Source organism: Erythrolamprus reginae, chromosome 6 (assembly GCF_031021105.1).
Source record: "Erythrolamprus reginae isolate rEryReg1 chromosome 6, rEryReg1.hap1, whole genome shotgun sequence".
Classification (NCBI taxonomy): Eukaryota; Metazoa; Chordata; class Lepidosauria; order Squamata; family Dipsadidae; genus Erythrolamprus; species Erythrolamprus reginae.
Genome location: NC_091955.1, coordinates 72,246,940 through 72,274,194, shown reverse-complemented (window position 1 = coordinate 72,274,194; position 27,255 = coordinate 72,246,940). Strand labels below are relative to the sequence as shown.

General features: G+C 39.4%; 2 protein-coding genes across 2 annotated transcripts in view; one reads left to right on the top strand and one right to left on the bottom strand.

The window, feature by feature from the left end:
• Positions 1-27,255, bottom strand: part of SYN3 (synapsin III) — a 213,934-nt gene that overhangs the window by 127,704 nt on the left and 58,975 nt on the right. The gene's annotated exons all lie outside the window — the stretch shown is intronic.
• TIMP3 (TIMP metallopeptidase inhibitor 3) overlaps positions 1-27,255 on the top strand; it is a 44,416-nt gene that overhangs the window by 10,086 nt on the left and 7,075 nt on the right. The window contains exon 2 of the mRNA XM_070756226.1: positions 26,278-26,360. Within this exon, the coding sequence (XP_070612327.1) occupies positions 26,278-26,360 (83 nt within the window). The remainder of the gene's footprint in view (positions 1-26,277; positions 26,361-27,255) is intronic.

Here is a 27,255-nt window from a genome sequence, read left to right as displayed (position 1 = left end):
CAGTTGTCTTGGTTTGCAGTGCTCTGTAGCGACGTTTTGAGGGTAGGAGTTGAAACAATTTGTGTCCAGGATGTGAGGGGTCAGTAAATATTTTCCCCGCCCACTTTTTGACTCGTGCAGTATACAGGTCCTCAATGGAAGGCAGGTTGGCAGCAATTGTTTTTTCTGCAGTTAGCCTAAATATAAAACATGTAATTGTATGATCCTGCCTTAGCGGGGGGCTGGACTAAAATATCTTTGAGGTCTCTTCCCGCACTAAAGGCTTATGTTCTAAGTCTGTATGAGAATAGGAACAGCCTATTCTAAGTTGAAGAATGGAACAAGATGTCTGAACAAAAAGGGAGGACATGGCCAAAACTTCTGTGAAGGTAATTCTCTCTCATAAACAAAATATTTTTGTTCCTCCCTTGTTTTCCTGAATGAGATAATACTGAAAATATATTGCTAAGATGTGACCTTCATTGTGTTTGTTATCTTTTTATATGGGAGGCTTGGACTCTTCAGAAAGCAAAATATGCATCTGGAAAGTCCCTTCCTTGCTTTCTTTCTGGTAAATTATAATAAATACTAATAATTTTGCCTGTGATTTAAAACTAAATTATGTATAAAGAGGGGGGAAGTGCCTTTTCACCTTCAGTGACAATACTTTCCTAAGCCTTTCTTAACTAAAATGTTTTGATAAATTTTACGAGCATATGTCTCACGTTAACCAAGGAATTTGTTGACGTAATGGGTGGATGCTATTGTCCTCGGATAGTGTTTGCCTTTAAATTTTTATTTCTTTGACACAATCTCAACACATCTGCATGAATCTCTGCATAAAGCAGATTCTTACTCCCCCACAATACATGCCAACACTGAATTCCATTCATCCTATGCTTGCCATGAAAGAATTAGCAGTAATAACAGCATTACTAGCAGTAGCCATAGTATTCAGACTTATATGCTGCTCCACAGTGCTTTGCAGCTCTCTCTAAATGGTTTAAAGACTCAGCATTTTGCCCCTAATAACAATCTGGGTCCTCATTTTACCGACCTTGGAAGGATGGAAGGCTGAGTCAACCTTGAGCGGGTGATAATTGAACTGCCAGCAGCAGGCAGGTAACCAGCAGAAGCAGCCTGCAGTACTGCATTCTAACCACTGTGCTACCACAGCTCAGCTACTACCGTGTTTTCCCGAAAATAAGACACTGTCTTATATTAATTTTTGCTCCAAAAGTTGTGCTACGTCTTATTTTTGGGGGGTGCCTTATATTTCTCAAATAAGACAAATTCACAGGCAGAAAAGCTGACACCCCCAAAGAAAGTGTACCGTACGGTACACTGATTACGGTACGGTACCTGTCAGTATGGCACCCACACACACAAACGACGGCACTTATATGGAACAACAGTATACTCCCGCTATTGCAGCTTCCGGCCACCAGAGGAACTACAGTCTACGGACTGTAGTGGAGACTGTAATGGCGGTGAGACAGCAGCAGACTGTGTCTGCTGTACTGGACAGTACAAAACGATGGAAGGGGCCAGCAGGGGACGCCACATTATTACGGTACCGCTATGAACAGCTTTGAATAGTACCGTATGTTTTTCCACCGTACCGTATGTAAACTTGACTACGCCTTATTTTCGGGGGGTGCCTTATATTAGCAAATTCTGCAAAACCTCTGACATGCCTTACTTTCGGGGTACATCTTATTTTCGGGGAAACAGGGTAGAATAATGTTTGCAATCCTAGAGTCCTGACCCAGTTCCCTCTTCCCATAGCAGGAGCAGGCTTAAGCATGTTTGATTTCACACAACCAACCCCGTAGTCATTTCCCATGTCCCAACTCTATGTGTGCAGTTTTTAGAATTATTTTCAAGTAACCTTTCTAAAAAATGCTGACCAGTTGGAGTGAAAGCAAGAACATGTGCAGGCGTAGCCATAATGCCGGCAAGATGAACTGACATCATCAGGCAAGATGACAAAATCATTGGATTTTTGGCAGGACAACTGCAACCACTGATTGCAAGGCTCAATGAAAGCAAAGATGAATCTCCGGGCACAGTTCAGGCAACTTGGCTTCAATGCGTTCAAGGCACAATGGAGGCAAAATTATTCCCACAGGTTCAAGGTGCAATGAAGGCAACTTGACTTCAGTGGTGCAAGGCATGATGATGGCAACATGTCTAAATGAATGCAAGGCAAATTGTCCATAGCATCCATGTACTGAAGTAAATACTGGCAGGTGCCGATTGGTATGCCTCATTAGGAAGGTTGAGGCTGCCTTCTCATGAAAAGACTTCCAAACCTCTGTTGTGCCTCCTTCTGCTCATCTCTGTATGACCTGAGATCAGGTGGGAGTGGCAACTCCTCTATTTCATTGACTGGTTGCAGCTGAGCTTCTTCTCCAGTCTGTGCAGCTGGCCTTTTTATCTGGCTGCTTTCTTTCATCTTGCACTTCTAGGTTTGATTTTCCATGCTCAGATGTAGAGCTTTGCTTCATTTTCAAATAAATCCAAGCTTTGCTTCATTTTCAAATTAATCCTCCTAAAAATCCTCCCAATTTCTTATATGTTCCTGTAAGATCATTCTTTCCTCGCCTGTCTTTGTGTTATATGCAAATTTGATACAAGTAGTCAAAGTTCAGCAATCACTATTGGGATCCACAATTGGATCATTATGTGAAGCGGTCACTAAGTGAAACTGCCATTGTGCTTATGATCTTACTTCAGCTTTATTTACAGATCTGTGAAAATCATCAATAAGAGGATAGGTTATAAAATTCAATTTTTCATCACCATGACCAATTAAAAAATGGTAATGTCATTCTTGTGGCTCTATCAAAAGGAAATCAGGATGGTTTGACATGATGTTTTCTTGATGACTCTAACCTGGATCATGACAGATTTGCCAGTATCTATACTAAGTCTGTAGTTACCTGCCTTCTCTCACCCTCCCTCCTTTGTGATTGGAGAATTTGTGATTCTACAATCCTTTTGCACTACTGCCATTGTTTATGATTTCTCAAAAGCCAAGAAAGACTCAGATTACATCCACAAGTACCTTTAAGACTCCAAGATGTAATAAAACTCGCTTCGAATGGTGGTTGGGCCAACAAAAATGGTTGCAGATTAATGCAATATGTAAATATTTGAATAAAAGTGAGAATAAAGAAGCATTTTTGAGAGAAGAAAACTGTCTAGAGAAAATATTGAAAGAAAAGATTAATGATTCAAAAGGACAGGCTAGTAATATTTATAGCATGTTATTACAAGTGGAAGAGGAAGTGATTAAAGGCCTAACAAGATATTGGCAAAATGAATTACGGATTAATGAAAGCGAGATGGAAGAAGTAGTAGAAAATATACATAAGATAAAGAATACAAGATTTAGAGAGATGAAAAGGAAATTTTTACATAAATGGTATTTCACGCCAGTAAAACTAGCACACTTCCAGAGGAAAGGGAAAGGAAATTGCTGGCATGGTTGCCAAATAAAAGGAGTTTTTATGCATATGCTCTGGGAATGTGTTGAAGTTCTAAAATTTTGGAAGGAAGTATAGAATGAAATAAGTAATATGCTAAACATTAATTGGATAATTACGAAAGAATTAGCAATACTAGTTAAATATGGGGAATTACGAGAATTTAAAGAAATCAAAACAGCAGCTTTGGAAAGCGCTCAAGCAGTAGTGGTATTAGGGTGGAAGGATAGCAATAAATGGACAATCCAGAATTGGTACTGGTACATGGTGGACCACATCCACTTTGAAATTATGGAAATAAGATTAAATAACTTCGATGAAAATAAATTGGAGAAGCTGATGGCACGATGGAATAAGGTGAAAAATTATATCTTAAGTAGAATTTATGACGACAATGTGAAAAATAAATTCCAATCACTTTTTCTATGTAAAGAAATGTAAACCGGAGCTAAGGAAGAAATTGAATTATTTTAGGGGGTTAAATTATTGCAAATAATTTAACCCCCTAAATGGTGGTGGGGTTTTATTGGTGTTGGGCACGTTTTCTTTTAAGTATTTTGTCGTTGTTGTAATAAAATTTAATAAAAAAAAATAATAAAAAAAAGACTCCAAGATGTAATGGTTTGGTTCATGCTAGCTAAGAACTTCCTAATATTTTCTTTATTTACCATGAACTCTTTTTTTGTCACTCTTTTTTTGTGTCAGCCAGCAGCAGACATGCCTACTGCAGAAAATATTGTTGTTTTTAGAGTAAATGTCCTATATTGTCAATTTGTTTCCCTTTGAGAAGAAGCAAGCATTCCTGTTTCTTTCTTCCCTCTTTCTTTCTTGCTTTTGGTTTCCTTCAAATGCCAAAGTTCTTTTTCTTTTTTGTATTAGCCTTTTTCCTACAGGTATTAACTACACCTCTTTGAACTTTTAGTTCAGTTGAACAATTGTAAGCTCCCCTGCCCTTTAACTTTTTTCATGTCATTTTTGTGACCAAAAGTAGACTTAAGTTGGATCTTCCAAGCCTAGTCTGATATATTAACTACTATACTATATTAATTCAATAATATCATGGAAGAATGTATAATATTATAAAGATTGTACGCAAAGACCACTCTCCATACTGATCCCTAATATATTTTCCTATCTGCTACTGCAGATGTTTCTGTATTTTGATTTGGGGAACAAGAGAATTCTCCTGAGCCAACATAGAAAATAAGGACTTTCTATTTTTGGCAAACCAGTCACTTATTAATATTAAATAACTTATTTCTATTAGAGAATCTTGACTGAAAGAACTCCCTGATGATGTATCATCTCACATTATTTTCTAGTTCTTGACTCTCGCCATCCCCTTAGGATTGCCACTTTAAATGTCGGGAAGGTTAATAAATTCACGGAAAAGTTTCTTATGTGCAATTCTTAGAGACAAAAGTGTTCTCATGCAGTTTATATTTGGCAGCCTTATTCTTAGTTCTCCAGACCATATATCCCAAGTTTTTCATTCAAGCCACTCACTAGCCTTGTCTCAAATTGCTGTATCACCCTCAGTTAAATGTCTGACTTTTTTTTTCTTACTAATAATATGGGCCACATGGACTTTCTGAAGACAGCATTACACAGTGTTAATGCCCGGAGAACAATGCAGTGCCAGGCTTATTAAATCCGTCTCTCAAAGTACTGTAAATTGCCCCTAGCAGAATCTCACATAATTGAATTCAGCATATAGGATGAAACATGGGCTTGTGCATGAAATATCATTATAACAGGTCAGTTTTTGAGAGCTAGAAATATTTTATTTCTGTTTGGGTATAGGACAGATGTAATCAGTAAACTATAAAATCTCAGATGAAATTTGTGAATGTATTCAATATGTCTGTTATTGAGAATTGTACTAGTGTCATGCCTAATAATTGTAATAAGAAAAATTCTGGAAATAAGACTATAAAGCAATTTAATTGAGTTAAAAACTTATTTTGGACTAAGTTATTTCTCCACGGAGATTCCTAAATTCACATTATAGGAAACTCCCCCCCCCCCTAAAAAAACCCCAACAATATTTTTCAGTCTTGACTATTTTCTAAACTTGGCATTCATTTGCCAGCGGAATGAAGTCCTAAGGAAAGTTCAGAAATAAATCTGAACTCATGTCTTTTGAATTCCATTGTTTGCATTGGATTTTGAAGATTTGCACAATAATGCCCACTTATACCCTGGCCATCTCTTAATTGGATTACCACGAAGTTACAGCTGCTAAAGCATGCTGTGGTATGCACAGTTCTGAGGACCCTTAGGGTGGCACATATAACACCACTGTTGCATAGGCTGCATTGGTTATCAGTTTCTTCATCCAATTCAAGGTGTTGGTTTTTGCCTTAAAGTGCTACAGTATATGGCAGTGATGGCAAACCTATGGCACGGTATCACAGGTGGCACGCAGAGCCATATCTGCTGGGACGCAAGCCATTGCCCTAGCTCAGCTCCAACATGCATGTGTGTGATTTTTGGCTTGCACAGAGACTCTGGGAAAGCATTTTTGGCTTCCAGAGAGCCTCCAGGCGGGATGAGGGAGGCCGTTTTTACCTTCCCCCGACTCTAGGGAAGTCTTTGGAGTTTGAGAAGGGCAAAACACGAGCCTACTGGGCCCACCAGAAGTTGGGAAACACTCAGTTTCTGGTCTCCAGAGGGCCTCCGGGGGCTGAAGGAAGCTGTTTTTGCCCTCCCCAGGCATTGAATTATGTGTGTTGGCACTCGCATAGGCAGGATAGCACACACACACCTTTTTTCGGCACCAGAGGAAAAAAAGGTTCGCCATCACTGGTATATGGCATGGATCCATGATATCTGAGGAGCTGTCTCAAATGGGTCTTTAGCCCATCACTCCAGTGAAAGGGCCTGCTTTGGACATCATCTGCTAATGAATTCTGGTGAACCTTTTTGCATAGGTTTAAATTTTAATAATTTCTTTTTTGGTTCATCATCAAGTTGCCCAATGTTGCCTTATCGGGGAGATGGGAAGCATCTAAATGTAATATATATTATCTGTGAATTTCCTGAATTCCTGATTGTATTTATACAAGTCCTTTCAAAAAGAAAATAGGACAAGATGAATAATGTTAATTGAATAGCACAGAGACAATTGTATTATTTTCCTTGTATTATTAAAAGGCTTTGAGCTAGTTTTTCTCAAAGTGAAGGTCTCCAGATATTAATAGATTATAATGTTCATAATCTGGACTAACCACATTTGGTATACTAAATTGGGAAAGGTGGTTACAGCAATATACTGCATAAAAACGGGAAATTGTAATGCTAACCTAGTTTTCAATGTAAGCAACATAGCTATACATATTCTATACAACGTTGTTATAATATGCAGATAGATGCTGTCCTTTAGACAAATATGATATTAATACTTCATCTGTCATGTAGCCTTTGGCAGAGCATGCTTTAAATTAGACAAATATAATTCAGGCCTACTGATTAAAAGCAATTCTTTTCACATTTTTACTTTCTGGATATATGGTTGCTGACCTGTCTCATTGGGTGGTAAGACTTTCAGTAGCTTATTTACTTTACAAAATATTTAATATGCTTATGTTCCAAAGGTTGTGCAGTAAATCTAAATCTGGAGCACGGATTAGCCTTTAGGTTTTAAGGTTGGTACTGTAGTATTAGTTGTACTTTTGTAACACTGGACCTGAGCTCTAGCTGTGGCTTTCTTTCGTTTTTATAAACACTAATCTTTACTCAAATAATCCTTTTAAGAAATGTAGTAGAAAGAAGAAATCCTTATTGCCTTGTCCCCAGGAAAATCCAAGAGGGGGAAAAAAAAAAACACATTTTGGCTGAAAGTGGTGCAAACTTAATTGTGGGAAAACTAGGCTGAGAAGAATTAGCATGCTGTATTCATGACAGGAAAGTGGCTAAGATGCATTGGTTGACTACAGAAGGCAAAAACAACACTCACAAGAATCGTCTGGATATTGGGGTAAATTTAAAATACAGCTTCAGTTCTTTCTTCACCAAGTTATAAGGTGTGCACTGCAAATACATTAAGGATTTGCATTTTTTGCTGAGGCTTGAATTTTGATGATTAGAGAGAGAGTAATCCTGTGTTGAGTGTCTATTCAAAACAGGGCCTTACTGAGACTTAATTTGCACACTGGATTGCCACTTCAGATCGGACACTAGAATAAAGGTTTCATGGCTACTACTTCTAGTTTTTTGTTTGTTACTCCTACAGATAATTGGAATAATCCTTAAAATTAATACATTGTAAATGTAAGTCCATTTGTAAATACAGTAAGAACGCCTTTACTTAAGAACTTTTCTATATAAGAACCGGGTGTTCAAGATTTTTTTTGCCTCTTCTTAAGAACCATTTTCTACTTAGGAGCCCAAGCCTGGAAAAATTTCCCAGGAAATTTGAGAGCGGCATGAAGGCCCGGCCAGTTTCCTGCCATTCCCTCTGGGTTTCTCTCTCTGACGTAGTGTATGGGAGGCAGGTGCTCCTCCTCTCTGCCTCAGAGTCCCTCTTTTTTTTTAAGCCTTAAAGTTTTGGATTTTTTTGATGCCCCTCACCTCCCCTTCCTTTAGCAGCGACTGTCCTCCTCCTCTTCTTCATCCTCCTCCCACCCAAATTCCAAGCTTTGCATGCATTATTTGCTTTTACATTGATTCCTATGGGAAAAATTGCTTCTACTTACAAACTTTTCTACTTAAGAACCTGGTCATGGAACAAATTAAGTTGTTAAGTAGAGGTACCAGTGCATATGAATTGTGTTTGTAGTTCTTTCCTTGATATGTTCTATTTTATTACATTATGATCACATCCTTTTGTATTTGATATTTTTTAAACCCTTGTTAATGACCCACAGTTGTTTGGAAGTGGGCAATTGTATAAATGAAAAAAACGTTGATAAATCAATAAATCTAACGTGCCAGTTCTACTCCCATATGATGGAAGGTAAGTATTTCTAAGTGTATGTTAACTTGTATCTAATCCAAATATAGATTTCCTCCACCTTCCATAATCACCAAGAAGGAATATTGACTGATCATTGTCACTAGTATACTTGTGGATTAGTTAAGTAAAGAAGCAATACAGTGATCCCCCGATTGTGATCCCCCGATTATCGCGAGGGTTCCGTTCCAAGACCCCTCGCAATAATCGATATTTTGGGATGTAGTGGTGCGGAAGTAAAAACACCATCTGCGCATGCGCGCCCCTTTTTCCATGGCCGCACATGCGCAGATGGTGGAGTTTGCGTGTGGGCGGCGGGGAAGACCGGGGAAGGTTCCTTCGGCCGCCCAACAGCTGATCTGCTCCGCAGCACGGCAGCAGCGAGGAGCAGATCAGCTGTTGGGCGGCCGAAGGAACCTTCCCCGGTCTTCCCGCCGCCCAGGCAAAGGGGAAACCCCAAGATCGCTTGCCGCTTGCCCGTCACCCGCTCGCCCGGCCGCTCGCTTGCCGCTTGTCGCTTGGCCGTTCGCCCGCCCGCCTGCTCGCTTGCCGCTTGCCCGTCACCTGCTCGCCCGGCCACTCGCTTGCCGCTTGCCCGTTCGCCCGCCCGCCTGCTCGCTTGCCGCTTGCCCGTTCGCTCGCCCGCCTGCTCGCTTGCCGCTTGCCCGTTCGCCCACCCGCCCGGCTGCTTGCTTGCCGCTCGAGAGCAAGAGGGGGAGAGATAGAGAAAGAGAGAGAAGGAAAGAAAGAGATGAGAGAGGGAGGAAGAGAGTGTGAGAGAGGAAGAAGCAAGATAGAGAAAGAGAGAGAGAAAGAAAGATGAGAAAGGAAGGGAGTGATGTCATCGGGTGGAAAAATCGCGATATAGCCTTTCGCAATGATCGGGATCGCGAAACTCGGGGGATCACTGTATTCCTTTCCTTAATTCAGGTGCTACAGATAGAATAGAATAGAATAGGAATTCTTTTAAAAGTGGATCACATTGTCCTAGTTTTAAATAGAAATCTAAGAGATATACACTTATTCCTCTGTAAATATCAGTCACATGCTTAGGGCAATATAATTTCTGCCCATGTTTGGAGATAATTGAACAGACAAGTCTTTGATTAGGTTTTAGTATACTGCGCATAAAACAAACTCTTGTGCACTCAAACATGTCACAAACTTCTAAACAAAGAAGAACTTCATTTGTACTTATTCAATAGCTTGTGGTTTCTCCTTAGGAGCAATAATAGAATTAGCAGTATTTCTGAACTTTAATTCTGGATGTGAATAGGTAGAAAGCTAGCTAACACAATTATGTAACAGCTGGAAAAATCCTCCAAATTACTTTTCAAACTCATGACATTTTTTATATCTTTTAATATGTAAAATATTTGAGTATAATATCTGCTGCGGTATACAATCTGTTCCTTTCCTCCTTCTACCTTAGAATCAGGAAACAGTACATTTAGTGAAGGATTTAGGAGTTGGAGGCTGAAGGACACAACTTGATATTTGCTATTTGAAAAATATTTAGTATTTAAATGAAATGCCCTGAAGAACAGTCAGCAAAACCAGATATGATCCTCTTGTATAGTGTATTATAAAATATGTCAAAACCTGTATTTTCTTATTATAAGAAGGCTGATGGTAACATTGTAAACAGCTGCAAAGCAATGGATTTGCTGCTAGCTGGACACAGGAGAACCGCAAGATGTAGAAAATTATACCTGTCTACGCAAAAGAATAACATGAATATAAAATGCTAATTGCTATTTTAGCTGGAGACCCAAACTGATATTTAGGTTAAACCAAATGTTTCCTCCTCCTCCTCCTCCTCTATCTCTATCTCTATTTTACAGAGGGGGGAAAAATCAATATTTAGGCCTGGTCTTGTGATTTTTTTCGGCTTGTAAAATTTCCAGTCCTTTCTTCTACTTCCTTCCTGCCTTCCTCAAACAATGTCATAAATATGTTCAAGTTAATTTAAACAAAGTTAAATATGTTTACTTTCCTTATGCATACATACTTTGGGCATAAGTATATTCTTTATAGGTGAATAAGTGATCTACTGTACACACCATCAAAAATAAACTCTCCTGAAACCCTCCTGTTTCTATTTACTATTTTATGGTAGATATAACTGGGAAGAGAAACGAGGTTTTTTCCCCCCATGTCCATCTATATACTATTACAACTTTTGTATTTACCATTAATTGACAAAAAAATTGAATAAAAATATCTCATGGTATTTTGGCTAAAGATGTGTTCAAAATGCCGCATTCATGACTCCCAAGGTAATAAGATTTGGAAAAGCTGTGGCTGCTTCAGGCTGCACCATGCTCCGTCTGCTACTGGGATCATGTGATGCTCATTTTGAACATTCTGTGACAGTGTACCTGCCAATCTTGTAATCTTTCCCCCACCCAGCAACAAGAAATTGGCTAATGTGGCTCTTTAAAAAGAACAACTTTAAGATTCATGAAGAAAGGTCTGTCTGTCCATCCATCCATCCATCCATCCATCCATCCATCCATCCATCCATCCATCCATCGGAACTCAAGAAATATACATAGTGTTGCATCCTCCTATATTTCTTAACAAAAACTTTGTGAGATAGAGTTGAGTGGAAATCACCAAGTGAGCTGCTATGACTGCAGCTAGAGTAGACACTAGATCTCTCTGGTCTAGTCAAATACATTATCTAGTCAAATACCTGGCGAACCTTTTTTCCCTCGGGTGCCGAAAGCATGTGTGCCCACATTATCGTGCCTGTATGAGTGCCCACACTCATAATTCAATGCCTGGGGAGGGCGGAAATTGCCTCCCCTGCCCCCCTGAGACCCTCTGGAGGCCAGAAACATCCCATTTGCCAACTTTTGGTAGGCCTGAAGCCTGGAGCCTGAGGAGGGCACAAACTCCCTCCCCCATCCCCCCCAGAGGCTCTCTGGAAGCCAAAAATGCCGTCCCAGAGCTTCAGTGTGAGCCAAAAATCAACTAGCCAGTGCGCACATGTGTACTGGAGCTGAGCTAGGGCAACAGCTCGCGTGCCAGCAGATATGGCTCAGCGTGCCACCTGTGGTGCCCGTCCCATAGGTTCGTTATCAGTGCTTTATACCTTAGTTGTTGTCCATCCTGTTTCATTTTTAAACTGTTTCCTACTCGGAAACTGAGTGTAGACTGGCCCTCCTCACCTACCAGAGAATAGGTAGCTCAGTCCTGCCCTAGTCTTCAGGAGGTCACATGATCCTATTTTAAAACTGTCTTTAGAAATTAGTTAAAATGTCTTTAGAAGTTATGGTTACAGGAATTTCTTATGTCTAGTCTAATAAAAAGAAGGACTAGTAGAGACATGATGTTCCAATATTTGAGGGAGGTCCCCCAAAGATGAGAGAATCAAGCTATTTTCCAAAGCACAAAAAGGCAAGATGAGAAACAGTGGATGAAAACATCAAGGGCAGAGGCAAGTTTCCTTCAGAAGTTGTGGGTGCTCCACCACTGGAGGTGTTCAGAAAAGACTGCACAATCATTTATCAAAAATGGTATAGAGCCATGATGGCACGTATGGAAGAGGTAGCACACACAGCCTTCTCTGCGGGCATTCATGCTGTCGCCGGCTGATCTTTGCATGTGCCAGAGCCCCAGAAACCCGAAAACCAGCTGGCTGGCACACATGCGCATGCCGGAAACCTGAAGAAGACCACATGGCCGGCATTTGCATATGTCCTGGCCAGCTGGTCTTCAGGTTTCCATGGCTCTGGCATGCGTGAAGATAAGCATGCATGCCAGAAGACCAGAAGACCATTGGCCAGCTGGTTTTCGAGTTTCTGGGGCTCTAGTGTGCATGTGTTTCAGTTTGGGCACTTTGTATTGAAAAGGTTCACCATCACTGGTGTGGACTTTCCTGTTCAAGCAGGGGGTTGAACTAGAAGACCTCCAAGGTCCCTTCCAACTCTATTATTCTATGTTCTATGAAGCCAACAAAAATTTTAAACTATTCTGAGGAGAGAAGGAAAAATCCATGTAGTGAAAATAAAATATTGTCACCATAATTATACCATGAGGAAAGAGAAGAGGGGATATCACAATCAAGAGATGAAAACAAACATTGGGATGTTTCAAGGTGGAGGAGAGATGAAGAAATGGAGGATGAAAGGACTACATGTCTCCAGAAACATAAGATGCAGAATGAGGAGACAAGAAAAGGTGAGGGAGGAGAGGAAAGATCAAAATGTGGCAAACACTAATTACTTTGAGAATTCCTCAGCTTTACAATATTTGCCTTCAACGAGACCTTAATAGCAAAATCCACAATTTGCATGATGTATTATTTCTGCTGATGTTTGTGTCCTGCCAAAGTTTGCCCACATTATTGTCCAGATTTCTGCTATATGAAGGGAAAAGTTGGGATAGGCAATTTAGCATCTCTACCTAATGAATGCCTGAATTTATATAGCAATTACGATCCTATTGGAAATGGGTTCAGGAAGAACATCAGACAATATAATTGCCTGTTGCAGAAGACATCCTTCGGAGCCAAAGAAACAATTCCAACGAGGAAACGATTCCTTCTGTGATTATTCAAGGGGAAATCCATCATTACATTGGACATTTAATGCCAGGCCGCAACCAGCAAGCCAAATATATTCAAATTTACTTCATTACTTCTCAAGACGACATAGAATACAATACTCCTGAATGATAGAATTCAGCATGAGATTATTGAATTATTGAAAGAAGAAAGGAAGGAAGGGAAGGAGGAATGAAAGAGGAAGAAGGAAGGAGGAAAATAGTACTGAAAAAAAATCTTACGATAATTTCTCACACAATTAATAATAATAATAATAATAATAATTCATTGGATTTGTATGCCGCCCCTCTCCGTAGACTCGGGGTGGCTAACAACAATGATAAAAACAGCATGTGACAATCCAATAATAAAACAGCTAAAAACCCTTATTATAAAACCAAACATACACACAGACATACCATGCATAACTTGTAATGGCCTAGGGGGAAGGAATATCTCAACTCCCCCATGCCTGGCGGTATAAATGAGTCTTGAATAGTTTACGAAAGACAGGGAGGGTGGGGGCAATTCTAATCTCCGGGGGAGGTTGGTTCCAGAGGGCCGGGGCCACCACAGAGAAGGCTCTTCCCCTGGGGCCCGCCAAATGACATTGTTTAGTCGACGGGACCCGGAGAAGGCCAACTCTGTGGTACCTTATCAGTCGCTGGGATTCGTGCGGTAGCAGGCGGTTCCGGAGGTAGTCTGGTCCAAAGCCATGTAGGGCTTTAAAGATCATGACCAACACTTTGAATTGTGACCGGAAACTGATCGGCAGCCAATGCAAGCCACGGAGTGTTGAGGAAACATGGGCGAATCTTGGAATTGTTGCAGCATCTTCACGGTCGTATGATCAAACATCAGAAACTTGGTAATTGATTCGTGTTTGTGAGGAAGGCAATGTCCCATGCTTTTGTGATCACCTTTTGTGACCTTCTGATGCCAGGTTCACTTAACAACATTACTAACTTAACAATTGTAGTGATTCACTTAACAACTTCAAAAGAATGAGGCAAAACTCAGCAAATATTTCGCTTAACAGAAATTTTAGACTCAGTTGTGGTCATAGGTCAAAGACTACCTCTATTTTGGAATTTGGCATGCCATACAGAATAGACCAGTGATGGCAAACCTTTTTTTCCTCGGGTGCTGAAAAAGTAACTAAGATCTTTTATAGATGATTTGAAGCACAATATTTGTAGCAGTAGCAGGTTGTGTGTGCAAATATGTCTCGAATTGAATGATTAGTCAGAAACACAACCACATGACTAATTTCCTTCCTCTGTTGTATTCTTGAAATACCTGTCTGTTGATGTCTATAAATGAGAAATGAACCATTTACGATACCCTTAAAGTTAATTGATTTCATGTTTGGGCTTTATAATTATTTTTCAATTGTATTTTCTCTCTTTTTCTACTGAAATAAAAATACTAACTGACCAGAACTCCCAATCCACAAATTGCATTCTTACCCATTTTATTTTGGAAAGAAAATCTCTGAAACATCTGGGGTAGCACAGAACATTATCAATAGATATATTATCATCTGCCATTGTTGCAGGTCAAGCTGTCCTGAAAGTACTTTAAAAAAAAGCTCTTTGAAGATGTTATGTATGGTTTCCAGGTCATTGTGTATCTCAAAAAATACCTGTCCTTTCTGAATGCATATATTAATTGAGGCACTTTGATTCTGTGTGCCTTTCTGCCTCTTTCCTTTCTCCCTTTCTTTTGTATTTTTGCTCATTCAACTGGAGGATGAAAGGCTTGTCATTGGTTGAATCATACCCTTTTTAAAAGATATCTCATCCAGCTAGCTTACAGGGCCAGATCTATTATGCTTCAGGCATGACATTGGCTCCAAGGACTATTTCAATTCTAGATTTCTAACACATTCTGACATAATAAAGTAGTAGTGATTCTGTGTGGAAAGATCTCTCCCTCTTCATTACTTACTGCTCACATCCATTCAAAGCAAGTGGGAAGAGCTTTTAGATCATGTTAAAAATGTCCAGACAGATTTAAGTCCTATGCTTTTTACTTGAGAATCAAGCACTGGCAATGATTCAGCACATTGTTTTGCAAGATTGTCTTTGTTGAGGAATGTTGAATCATGAAATGATTTATGACATTCGTTATATCAGCTGGCTACTGTCAGAAAATTTAGCACTGTGCATTTGATGCAGGCAAAAGCAAAGGATGATATATTTGGAAGATACATTATAAGTCATCTACTCCAACCCTCAATGCAGGGTCTACTAGACAGATGCCTTTTTTTAAGCCTTTTTTTAAAAAGACCTCCAGTTCTTGTGGCATTTTTTCCACTGATAGTTTGATTGAATCTACCACCATATAACTTTAACATGCTGGTTTTGGTCTGGTCTTCTAGAATTCAAGAGACTACATCCAAATCCCTCTTTTATGTGCAACTCTTCAGTAAGCTAATGTATTCCTTTAACCATTCCACTCTTTAACCTTTCCCTGTGAATTTGATTTGAAGACTCTGTCCTCTTGAGAATTCTTCTCTGAACTTGTTTCAATTTTGTCACTATCACTTCATCATTTGCAGTGTCCAGGTCCTTCCTATCCAAACATTCCATCATGACTTATTTAATCAGGAGTAAGTGATGAATTACAAGTTTGCATAAGCATATCAATTATAATATATATATGTGTGTGTGTGTGTGTGTGTGTGTGTCACATGTTTGTTTTTTGCTGAATTTGAAAATTAAGGGAGACTAGGATAGATCTATTTTGGCCTTATTTTGACCTCATCAGCTAGCCATACCCTCACTGGGACTTGAACCTGCAACCTTTGCCTTGTAAGGCAGAGAATTAACCTCTAGGCTACAGTATCCAATCCCTTCAGCTCTGCACCAGGGAAGGGTTACATATTTTTGTGTCGAATCACCCTGGTGTATTGAAGGAACATCACAGCTCCTATTTTGTGTGTGTGTGTGTGTATACACACACACACTCACAAAATAGGAGCTGTGATGTTCCTTCAATACACCAGGGTGATTTGACACAAATATATATATATATATATATATATATATATATATATATATATATATATATATATATATATATATATATATATATATATATATAAAGAATAGTCCTAACCTTAGTGAAGGAGGAGTCCTCCTCAGTAATTTACCGTATAAACTGCAATAATTGTGCGCACCACTATGTGGGTGAAACGGCTAAAAGATTGAGAACTCGTATACACGAACACAAATTGGCGGTCCGACGTCAGGAACAACGCTCCCAGATTTGGACACACATGGAGGAGCAGGATCATGGCTTCGATTTCCAGGGAACTGAGATTCTGGCGCGAGATGAAACCAAGGGAGGTCGCCTCCTAAAAGAAGCCTGGTTCTCCAACGAAAATTCTTTAAATAGACATATTGATATGCCATCAGCATACCAGGCTTTAAGGCACCAACAACGACTTAAAGGAGATAGGTCATTAGGATTGGATAAAGCCCCCAACAGAATTCTCCAGGTCAGGCATAGAAACCAGCTAAATGAGGGTGGAGCAACCCCTAGTGGGAAACAAGGGAACATACTGGAGCAACACGGAGGTAGAGGGGGAGGGGCACAATGCAGGTTTAACGCAGGGGACAAGGGGGGATTAGAACAGTGCAGACCTAGGACGAGGGCATGGGCAAAAAAATTGCAAGAGCAGACATGTACCACCATAGAAAGCAACAACGGTAATGGGTGGAAGGAAGTAATATCAAATACCTCTAAAGCATTGCCTCGTAACACCACCTCCTCCCTTGGGGAGGGAAATAGGCAACAGACACGAGTAAAAGCGGTAGTTCCCCCTTTAACCAGCATGATTAAGCCTACAATTAGGCTTGCTGCAGGGGGGAGGGAAGGGTGTGGCCCAGTGACGCGGGCTATGAGCAGACTGAGTAAGGCTTTATAAATGTGATTGTCTCCCATGGCATTTTAATACTCTGACGAAGTTAGCAGCACATATATATATATATATATATATATATATATATATATATATATATACTCTAACCACTGCACTATCAGTATAAGTTTCAAATATGAAATTCTAGTTTCCTACATAATTGATAAATGTGTAGGGCCTCTGTCTGAAAAAGAATCATATTGTGAGGTTATTATTGGCATAGGAATCCTACTGGATGATTTCTTTTGTCTTTGTTTTTAGATATATAGCTCTGTACTTGTTGGCTGAGGGAGACTTTCTAAATACTTGGGCTTGCGACCTAGTAGTTTAGTCAGAAAAACTTCTGCAGATTCATAAATAAGCAGAATTGGCTGCTGCCCCAGAGTTATCCAAGTTGTTTTGCATATATATAAGAACTGAACATGAATATATAGATGTGAATCATTTCTGTAGAGATGAAAAATGGTTTATCCTGTTCCTTTCTGAGATAATCTCTGCATCCCGATGCACTGAGCAATTCAAATTGAACAATCCCTTATTCTTTTTACAAAACAAAATTGCAGTCCCTTAGTAATTTCCCCATTTTATGATCTTTAAAAATGTGCAGTATTTTGATTGCTTTGTTTGATTTTTAAGAGATTAGGTAGGCTGAGTATAGTATCTCATTGCATACACATGTTGTTTTTTAGACTGTTGATAAAATGACACAACAAAACTCTGTTCAAAACCTTTCTAGTTATTTTTAAGTTATGCATTCTTTTTCTACAGGTTTGAAGTTCATGTCTCTCTTGTATTCTGAATTTACTTTCAAGAGAAAAATCTATAAAAACAATCAATATAATCACTATAAATCTATAATATGCATGTTTAAATGCAGGCTTAATCAAAGAAAATATGAAAAGGGTGGCATCAGAAACATTATATTCTTTCTCTGTGTTTATACACACACTTACTTTCTTGGCTCGGACAGCTGCTTAATCAATCAACTTAGTTGGGTTTTCTAATATGCAGGAAAGAATTTGTGAGGCCCATCCAGTTCCCACGAAGTCAACATAAGTTTCCAAACACCTCTAGAGCTCCTACGTGCAAAAATGTGTGCAAACCATGTGATCGCTAAAGTCTTAGCCTCTTTGCAAAAATGCTGGCATCCATCCCAGTGGGATGAAGTTTTTGAGAAAGAAGAAATGGATCTCTGACATGCCCAAGAGGTACTGCCCTTATCCAAAGCATGGAGCTCTGACTCTTTGTGAAAGATCACACTCAGAAGTTTAAGAAGATGGCCTAGTTTCTTAAAATTTAATAGAAATTCTTAGATGCTTTAGTGCAGTGGTCCCCAACCTTTTTTCCACCAGGGACCAGTTTCAGCAAGACAATTTTTCTATGGCCCGGTGTGGGCGGAAAGGGGTGTGGTTTTGGGCGGGATTAAGCATGAGGGTATACCTTATCATTCCATTGTCTCTCTTCCCTCCCCCCCTTTTTAATTTTGCGGGGGAACCGAGGTGACAGAGGGAGGAAGTGTAGGAAGGGGCGGTTTCCTGTCTCTTTCCCCTCACGTTCACTCGGGACCGTCGTTTGCCTTTCAGCAGATTCAGAGGACACACACCCCCGCCACCGCCCGCTCCGGCTGGGATTCCAGCAAGGAATCCCAGAGGAGGGGGAGGTGCCTCCATGGACACAGTCACCTTCCTTTGTGATCGCTGCCTGCTTGGAGTGCCCACCACCAGATCCGGTAATTTTCTTGCAGCAAGGAATCCTTCCAAAAGAAAAACCGGAGCTGGTGGTGGGGGTTTCATGGTCACACGCACACCACTGGCTTCGCTCCTACCCAGGACCCCGGGAATAGGGTGGGGGAGCCTAGCACAAAAAGAGCTGCACAATGCCAAAGCCTTTCCGTTTGAGCTGCAGGCAGAGCAAGGGCTTTGCGAGGGCTTCGCAAAGAGGAAATAGACCACTTTCGACAAGAGAAGAAAGACAGGAAAGGAAGAAAGCAAGCAAGCAAGTAAAGGTTTTCTCAGCCCGAGGGAAACGGCGGTCCCGAGTGAACGCGAGGGGAAAGAGACAGGAAACAGCTTGGCACTCGCCGGCTCCACAGCAGCTGCTGACTCCGCGGACCGGTGCAACATGCCTTGCGGCCCGGTACTGGTCCACGGACCGGTGGTTGGGGACCCCTGCTTTAGTGTACTGCTACAATGATAGTTGATTAGTTAGTTTTACCTATTTGGGCAGATTTCAGTTAATAGGTAGTTGACATGATGCAATACCATATTTTTCAGAATATAAGACACAACTTAGCTTTGGGGTAAGAAAATAGTGGGGGGGGGGGAAAATCTGCCTATCAGGTATTCATCTGGTTAGTCCTTAGTGTGGTCAGCTTCAGTTTGCTGGTTTTAAGTGCTTTGATGTTTTAAGTAAGATACCAGTTGTTCTGTCGGGCTCTCTGGTAGACTCCCCAAAAATTCAAAGGTACAAATTTCAGACACACACACGTTTGAAAATTCAAAACAATGTTCTTTATAATGAAAATTCACTTAAACTAGCAAAGAGCACTCGTCTCCAACCAAACTGGTAATTTGTACAAGTCCCTTATCAGTTCTGTGATACTTAGCTTGCAGCTGTGAGGCAATTCACAGTCCTTCTTTCACAAAGTGAAACACCCTTTGCTCTGGTTTAGTTTCAAAGCGGGGAAAAATCAGCACACAAAGGTCGAAGTCAGTAAAGCAGTCAGGAAACACAAGGATCAGATAATCCTCCACAATAGCCAAACCCACAGGCTGCTATTTATAGCAGCCTCACTAATTACCACAGCCCCACCCAACCACAGGTGGCCTCATTTTCTTTGATAATAATCTCTCAGTTGTTGTTGCCTATGCATCGCTCTCCACATGCGTGGCTGTATCATTAACTCTTGTTCTGAATCCAAGGAGGAGCTAGATAATTGATCTCCTTCTGAGCTGTCTGCCACACTCTCCTCCTCCCTGTCACTCATGTCTTCTTGGTCAGAGTAGCCTTCATCAGCAGATTCCACCGGGGCAAAACAGGCCTGCAGCATGTGGATGTTTCCCCCACATCCACAGTCCTTGGGGCAGGAGCAGGGCCAGAGCTAACCACAACACCAGTAAGGCAAGGAGAGTGGCTATTATCATTCAGAAGATTCTTGTGTCTTTCAGAGATGCTGCTTCAGAGATAACTGAACGCAGGACTCTTATTTGTGAAGATGGCCTCTAAGGAATAGATGGAATTGCTGCTACTGCACTGGTCTTCCTGTTACATAGCTACTTCTCTGCCTGAACATCTTTATACTGTGGCCAGATTGGCAGGAGTATTTCCTAGGCAAATTCATGTCCTAGACATTTATGGCTACCTTTGCAACCATAGACTTGATACAAATGCTTGAGAGTCTGACCTTAAGAGCAACAAAAAATAATTAGTGTCACTGCAGTTGTGGATGCCACCTGGCTTCTCTGTTTCAGGTGAATTAGTCCCTCTTCGGAAGGTTGAGTCAGAACAACACTTGAAGGGTTGCTGTGAGGATTATTTGAAGCATCTATTGGATAAAACTGCTTGGATTCATTCTGAGCTTTACAAGTCGTATTGAGTTGCTTTAGATGTAGCTTGGTGGGGTTGTATATATATATGTCTGTTTTGTGTATACATACATACATACATACATACATACAGTGATGGGCTACCAAAATTTTTACTACCACACTGTGGGCGTGGCTTATACATTTTGTTTCAGCATATTTCAGCGCAAATTGGGTGCTCTGGGGTGGAGCTCCAAATTTTGCTCCCGGAACTGCGTTCCTGACCGTTCCCGTAGCAGCCCATCTCTACATACATACATACATACATACATACATACATACATACATACATACAAGCCCTTCATGGCACCGGACCAGATTATCTCAGGGACCACCTTCTGCTGCACGAATCCCAGTGACCAGTTAGGTCCCACAGAGTGGGTCTTCTCTGGGTCCCATCAACTAAACAATGCTGCTTGGTGGGACCCAGGGGAAGAGCCTTCTCTGTGGTGGCCCTGGCCCTCTGGAACCAACTCCCCCCAGAGATTAGAATTGCCCCCACCCTCCTTGCCTTTCGTAAGCTACTTAAAACCCACCTCTGCCGCCAGGCATGGGGGAATTGAGATACTCTTTCCCCCTAGGCCTTACAATTTTATGCATGGTATGTCTCTATGTATGTTTGGTTTTTATATTAATGGGTTTTTAATCGTTTTTATTATTGGATTATTATTGTACGCTGTCTTATTATTTCTGTTAGCCGCCCCGAGTCTCCGGAGAGGGGCGGCATACAAATCCAATCCATCCATCCATCCATCCATCCATACATACATACATACATACATACATACATACATACATACATACTTAGGCAAATGTACAGGTACAGATTAGAAGAAACCTGGCTTAGTAGTAGAATCTTGGAGTCCTAGTGGACAATAACTTAAATATGATTTAGCAGTGTAGTGTGCCTTAGCAACCAAATAGGCCAATACAGTCCTGAGTTGCATTAATAGAGATATAGAATCAAGATCATGTGAAATATTAGTACTACCTTATAAAGTGTAAGACCACACTTGGAATATTGCATCTAGTTTTGTTCACCAAAATATAAAAAAACTCTACTGAGACTCTGGAAAGAGTGAAGAGAAAAGCAATGAAGATGATTAGGGCCTGAAGGCTAAAATGTATGAAGAATGGCTGCAGGAATTAGATATGTCTAGTGAAAGGGAGGACTAAGTGTGATTTGCAGTGTTCCATTATTTGAGGAGATGCCACAAAGAAGAGGGGTCAACAGATTTTCCAAAGCACTAGAAGGCAAGACAAGAATTGATGGAAGAAAACTAAACAAGAAGAGAAGAAAATTAGAACCAAGGAGATATTTCCTAACAGTGATAAAAATTAACCAGTGATAAAAATTAACCAGTGAAACAATTTACTTTCAGAAGTTGTGGTTGCTCCATCACTGGAAACTTTTAAGAAGTGGTTGCTCTATCGCTAGAGGCATTGTGGAGCCATTTGAAATTTATCTACATATAGGGTCTCCTGTTTGAGGAAGGGGGTGAACTAGAAGACCTCCAAGGTTCCTTCCAACTCTGTTATTTTATGCATTAAGTTAGTGTATGTAACAGTTTGAACTTATTGAATCTGTATCAACAATTAGCACCAGTCAAACGTATTTGTGACACATTTTAAATGTTCAATTGATGGAGTTTCATGTTTAATGAATAAAAGAGTTAATGATAGTAGTAGTAATAATGGGTGCCAGCAGTTAATGGTATTTTGATGCATGATGATGATGATGATGATGATGATGATGATGGTGGTGGTAGTAACTTTATTCTGATGATCAAACAATTGGGCCTTAATTTTTCTCTTTGTCCTCCATTCAAACCTTATCTCAGTAAAAAAATTAGTATTTTTCTAGGATTGTTTGAATGGCTTCCTTGAGAACCCTCAGGGCAGAAGAGCAGGATATAGCTTGAATAAATCTATGATGATGAATCATTTTAAGATTTGTCTCTTCAAAGCATCACACAGCTGCATTTTTCCTATTCTATAGCCTGTGCTATAGCTTCAGGGATTATTTAACCAGAGAATTTGTCTTTTCCAATTAGCTTTAATAGAAGCCTACATCCAGCACAAATCTTCTAGGAAATTCAATAGGTATTATCCCAATGCGCACCCAAGAAAAGTTGTGAAAGAGGAACAACAAAGTACAGTGTTCCCTCGATTTTTGCGGGTTCGAACTTCGCGAATAGCCTATACCACGGTTTTTCAAAAAATATTAATTAAAAAATACTTTGCGGTTTTTTTTCCTATACCACGGTTTTTCCCATCTGATGATGTCATACGTCATCGCCAAACTAATAATTTTTGCAAATAAATAACCCCAAAAATAATTATTGTTAATAAATAATTATGTTTATAAATATCAGGATCACTAAGTGCCTTATTCAATGGTGAGTACCAGTAATAATGGTGAGCAAATGGTTGTTAAGGGAATGGGAAATGGTAATTTAGGGGATTAAAGTGTTAAGAGAAGGTTTGTGATACTGTCCATAGCCAAAAATGGTGTATTTACTTTCGCATCTCTACTTCGCGGAAATTCGACTTTCGTGGGTGGTCTCGGAACGCATCCCCCGCGGAAATCGAGGGAACACTGTACAGACTATTACAGGCAGTTACTGAGCTAGTAGAGCTTTTCTTATGTATGGAACCTTTTGAAGATACTGTAGATTGTTGAATTTATGCTTGTAGAAAGTTAAGAACATACACCTTCTGGTAATTTACTGTTATTGTGGCTTCTTCCGTGGTTGCAGCTGGGACTGATTCTTCTTACATTCTTTTCCTTAAGTAATAGCATGCAAGTAGATTCCAGGATGGCAGCAATGGATGGCAAAGATTGAAGATCTTTCTGTTTTTATTTTTTGGACCATCAAAAGTTCTCAATGCTTATTTAGAACTGGAATTATTAAAATTCTAGGCATGCTGACATTTTTTATAAAGGAGAACTAGTGACATGTTAGTAGCTCATGGAAAAGTTTGGTGAAATCTCAGATGTAATTTTCTATAGCATCTTTTAGAATTTTTCATATTTCTAGGTTCACTAAGCTTGCAAGTTGGATTATAAAGATATAAGGGCTTTACATTTTTTATCTGTGTTTTATAGCTTTCAAGACAGCTGGTTCAAACAAAACACTAATGTTTCCAAGCAATTCCCAGCAAAAGGGCTTTTAAAATATAGCATATGTACAAGCATATGGAAAATGTTATTTTTTAAATTAAATTAATTGCATCTATATAATTGCACGACAATTGAATTGGTCTGTGGGATTGGTTTAGTATTATAAGCTAACTGGCCTGCTTATATTACTAACATTTTATATGCTTATCCAAATTAATATTACATAAACAATTACAAATCATCTGTGAGACCTTAGCAGCTGCTCTCATCCCACAAAATAATTTGACCCTAAACCCCAAAGTATTCAGAAACATTTTTCACAGTCTGTTTTGATGGGCACCACTTCAAAGTGACTGTGGTTTAAAAATATGCTGCTATTTTGGTGTCCACTTGTGTGGGATAAAATTTCCCATCAGTAATAGTAAGACTGTAATAAGATACAAGAAAAAAAAATAGAAGAGATAAAGAGAATGTTCAAGGTATATTTTTTTTCTGGAAAACATATGGGATGATGAAATAACTTTTTCGAAATCTTATATTTGAAACAATTCTGGCTAAATAATACAGAAATCAGAGCAGTGGATAGAACAAATCCCAAGCAGCAGGCTTTTTACAGAAGGTTAGATATCATTTTATGGGCCACCATGCACAGCTGGTTACTTATGTTGGCTTGATGGATCATATTATGCACATCAAGTGCATGATCTGCAATATTAGTACACATATGTCAAAGACCTGAATCTTTATAGTTACGCTTCTTCGGATATCCCATAACTCATAGAAACATAGAAGACTGACGGCAGAAAAAGACCTCCTGGTCCATCTAGTCTGCCCTTATACTACTTCCTGTATTTTATCTTAGGATGGATATATGTTTATCCCAGGCATGTTTAAATTCAGTTACTGTGGATTTATCTACCACGTCTGCTGGAAGTTTGTTCCAAGGATCTACTACTATTTCAGTAAAATAATATTTTCTCATGTTGCTTTTGATTTTCCCCCCAACTAACTTCAGATTGTGTCCCCTTGTTCTTGTGTTCACTTTCCCATTAAAAACACTTCCCTCCTGAACCTTATTTAACCCTTTAACATATTTAAATGTTTCAATCATGTCCCCCCTTTTCCTTCTGTCCTCCAGAATACAGATTGAGTTCATTAAGTCTTTCCTGATATGTTTTATGCTTAAGACCTTCCACCATTCTTGTAGCCCGTCTTTGGACCCGTTCAATTTTGTCAATATCTTTTTGTAGGTGAGGTCTCCAGAACTGAACACAGTATTCCAAATGTGGTCTCACCAGCACTCTATATAGCGGGATCATAATCTCCCTCTTCCTGCTTGTTATACCTCTAGCTATGCAGCCAAGCATCCTACTTGCTTTCCCTACCGCCTGATTGCACTGTTCACCCATTTTGAGAATGTCAGACTCTCATTATGTACCTTGCCTTGTACCTACTGAACATGCACCTCAATAACTTATTTGGTATTTTTATTTAGCAGATATTTTTTTGTTTATAGACATAAAGAACTCAACATGGAAGAATCACCGTGTCATTCTTGGTTTTGGGCCTCATAGTCTTTAGGCTTTGTATAATGATTATCTCCTGTCTTCAGCAACATATAATTTTCTATTCCATTAAAGAGCTAGGTTTGCTACTTACTGTACTAATTGAGCTGAAAAGCCCTGTTGGCAGATATGGTGTGTTGAAAGAAAACACTAAGGAAACATGCTGATAATATGCTTTGTAGCAGGGCTGTCAAACGTGCAGCCCATGGGCCAGATGTGTCATGCACTGGCTATGCCCACACCGGTTTAGCAGAGGAAGAAAAGTCCTGATATGTCATGTGACACCACCATGACTTCATTTAAATTTAACAGCGGTGATCTAGATGATTCCATCTTTACTACTAGAAGAAGAGATCACTAGCTATTTCAAGGCTATAGCCACTAAAATTTATACAAAGTGGTAAATTTCATGGACTTATTACTATTATAATGGTTGGTTGCATAACCAGATTTGTTTATTTGGTTATTATTTGGTTACTATTGAGTTTTTCTAAGGACCTGTGATAGGCAGATGTTATTGTTAAAGATATTGTCACAGGATATAAATTTGTTTTAATAAAGCAATTGAGTAATGGTGATTTCAGCAATGCTTGATAGTATTCAAGTGGTGCTCCAGATGTTTTTGTCATTGTACCCAAAGCACCTGTTACTATTGGTCCTCCATTGCTTTTATTTTACCGCAAGTCACAACTACTTTGCAGGTCTTTATATTTTGTGATTATTTTCTCCAGTCCATTGTGTTCCATTTTGCTGTCTCTGGGAACTGCGTGTCCATTATCCAGACTTGTTTTTTCTGTCTTATGAACAATTGCTAAGTCTGGGTTGTTGTGTGGAAAATTCTTGTTTGTTTGGGTACTAAAGTCCCAGAGTAGTTTAACTTCCAATTATTTTTATTATTATAATTTGGTTAATTATATTATTTTTAGCCTTAGTAATATTTCAAGTATAAATCAAACAGCATTTATACACGCTACATTTTGCAAACTGAAATTTTAAAAGTCTAGCCACTATTCATTTATGCTATTTGAAGATGAGCTATTAGTAAAGATAAATTAGAGAATGAAGATGCTATTCACTTGACCTGTCTTCTTTTATTGTAGTTATCCGGGCCAAGGTAGTGGGCAAGAAACTTATGAAAGATGGACCATTTGGGACAATGCGATACACTGTCAAACAAATGAAGGTGAGTGAACAGATGCCAGTCATATTTAGTTAAAACAACAAAACATTTTCAGAGATCATCAGGTAAGTCATTCATAGTATCCCACATAATGAATGACTTGGATAATTTTGTGAATAAGCAAAGGTGATTTCCCACATATAAGCTATTCTTTATTCTCTATGCAGTGTAGTGCTAATTTACATATAAATAGAGTACTTGGACTGCATATAAATCAATCAATCAATCAAACAATCAAACCAACACACAACCAACCAATCACCTACCTACCTACCTATTTGTGTTAAGTGAGTCTTTCCAACTTGACCTATGTTTACTTTTTAGGGGTATAGAAACAATTGTTTATAATTTGTACTCATTAACAGTTTAGAGAATAAGTATTTTCTACCATGGCCTTAGAAGTAGGAGGAATCCTTAAGAGTGAAAAGCAGATAATAATTTTATGGTCGAAAATGATTTTAGCATAGAATCTTAAGTGTAATCACCTAATTTCATCAGACTTAACAAAAATTAGATGAAAATAGACAAACATTTTTGCAATAAACAGTTGATTATAGAAAGTAGTATTAAGAGAATATGGGAGTTTGATCTTTTGCCCCTGCTCCTTCTGTTTGTATTATATTCCAAAGGAAAAATGATGGCTTAGGAAAGAAGTAACATCAGGAATTCTGTGAAATGGGGCTAGATTAAAGTTTCATATTACTTACCATTGTTAACTTGTCTTGCCCTGCTCTGCCAGATGGACCAGGTGTGTGTATACAGATGATATATTTACCACTTCCTTCTATAAAATCATTTAAATGAAGCTTAATTTCTTGTCTTTAATCATTTGAAGGGAAAATATTCTTCACAAAGTCCACCCTTGTTTCCTTGAGCTCCAAGTCTATAGAATGAACTA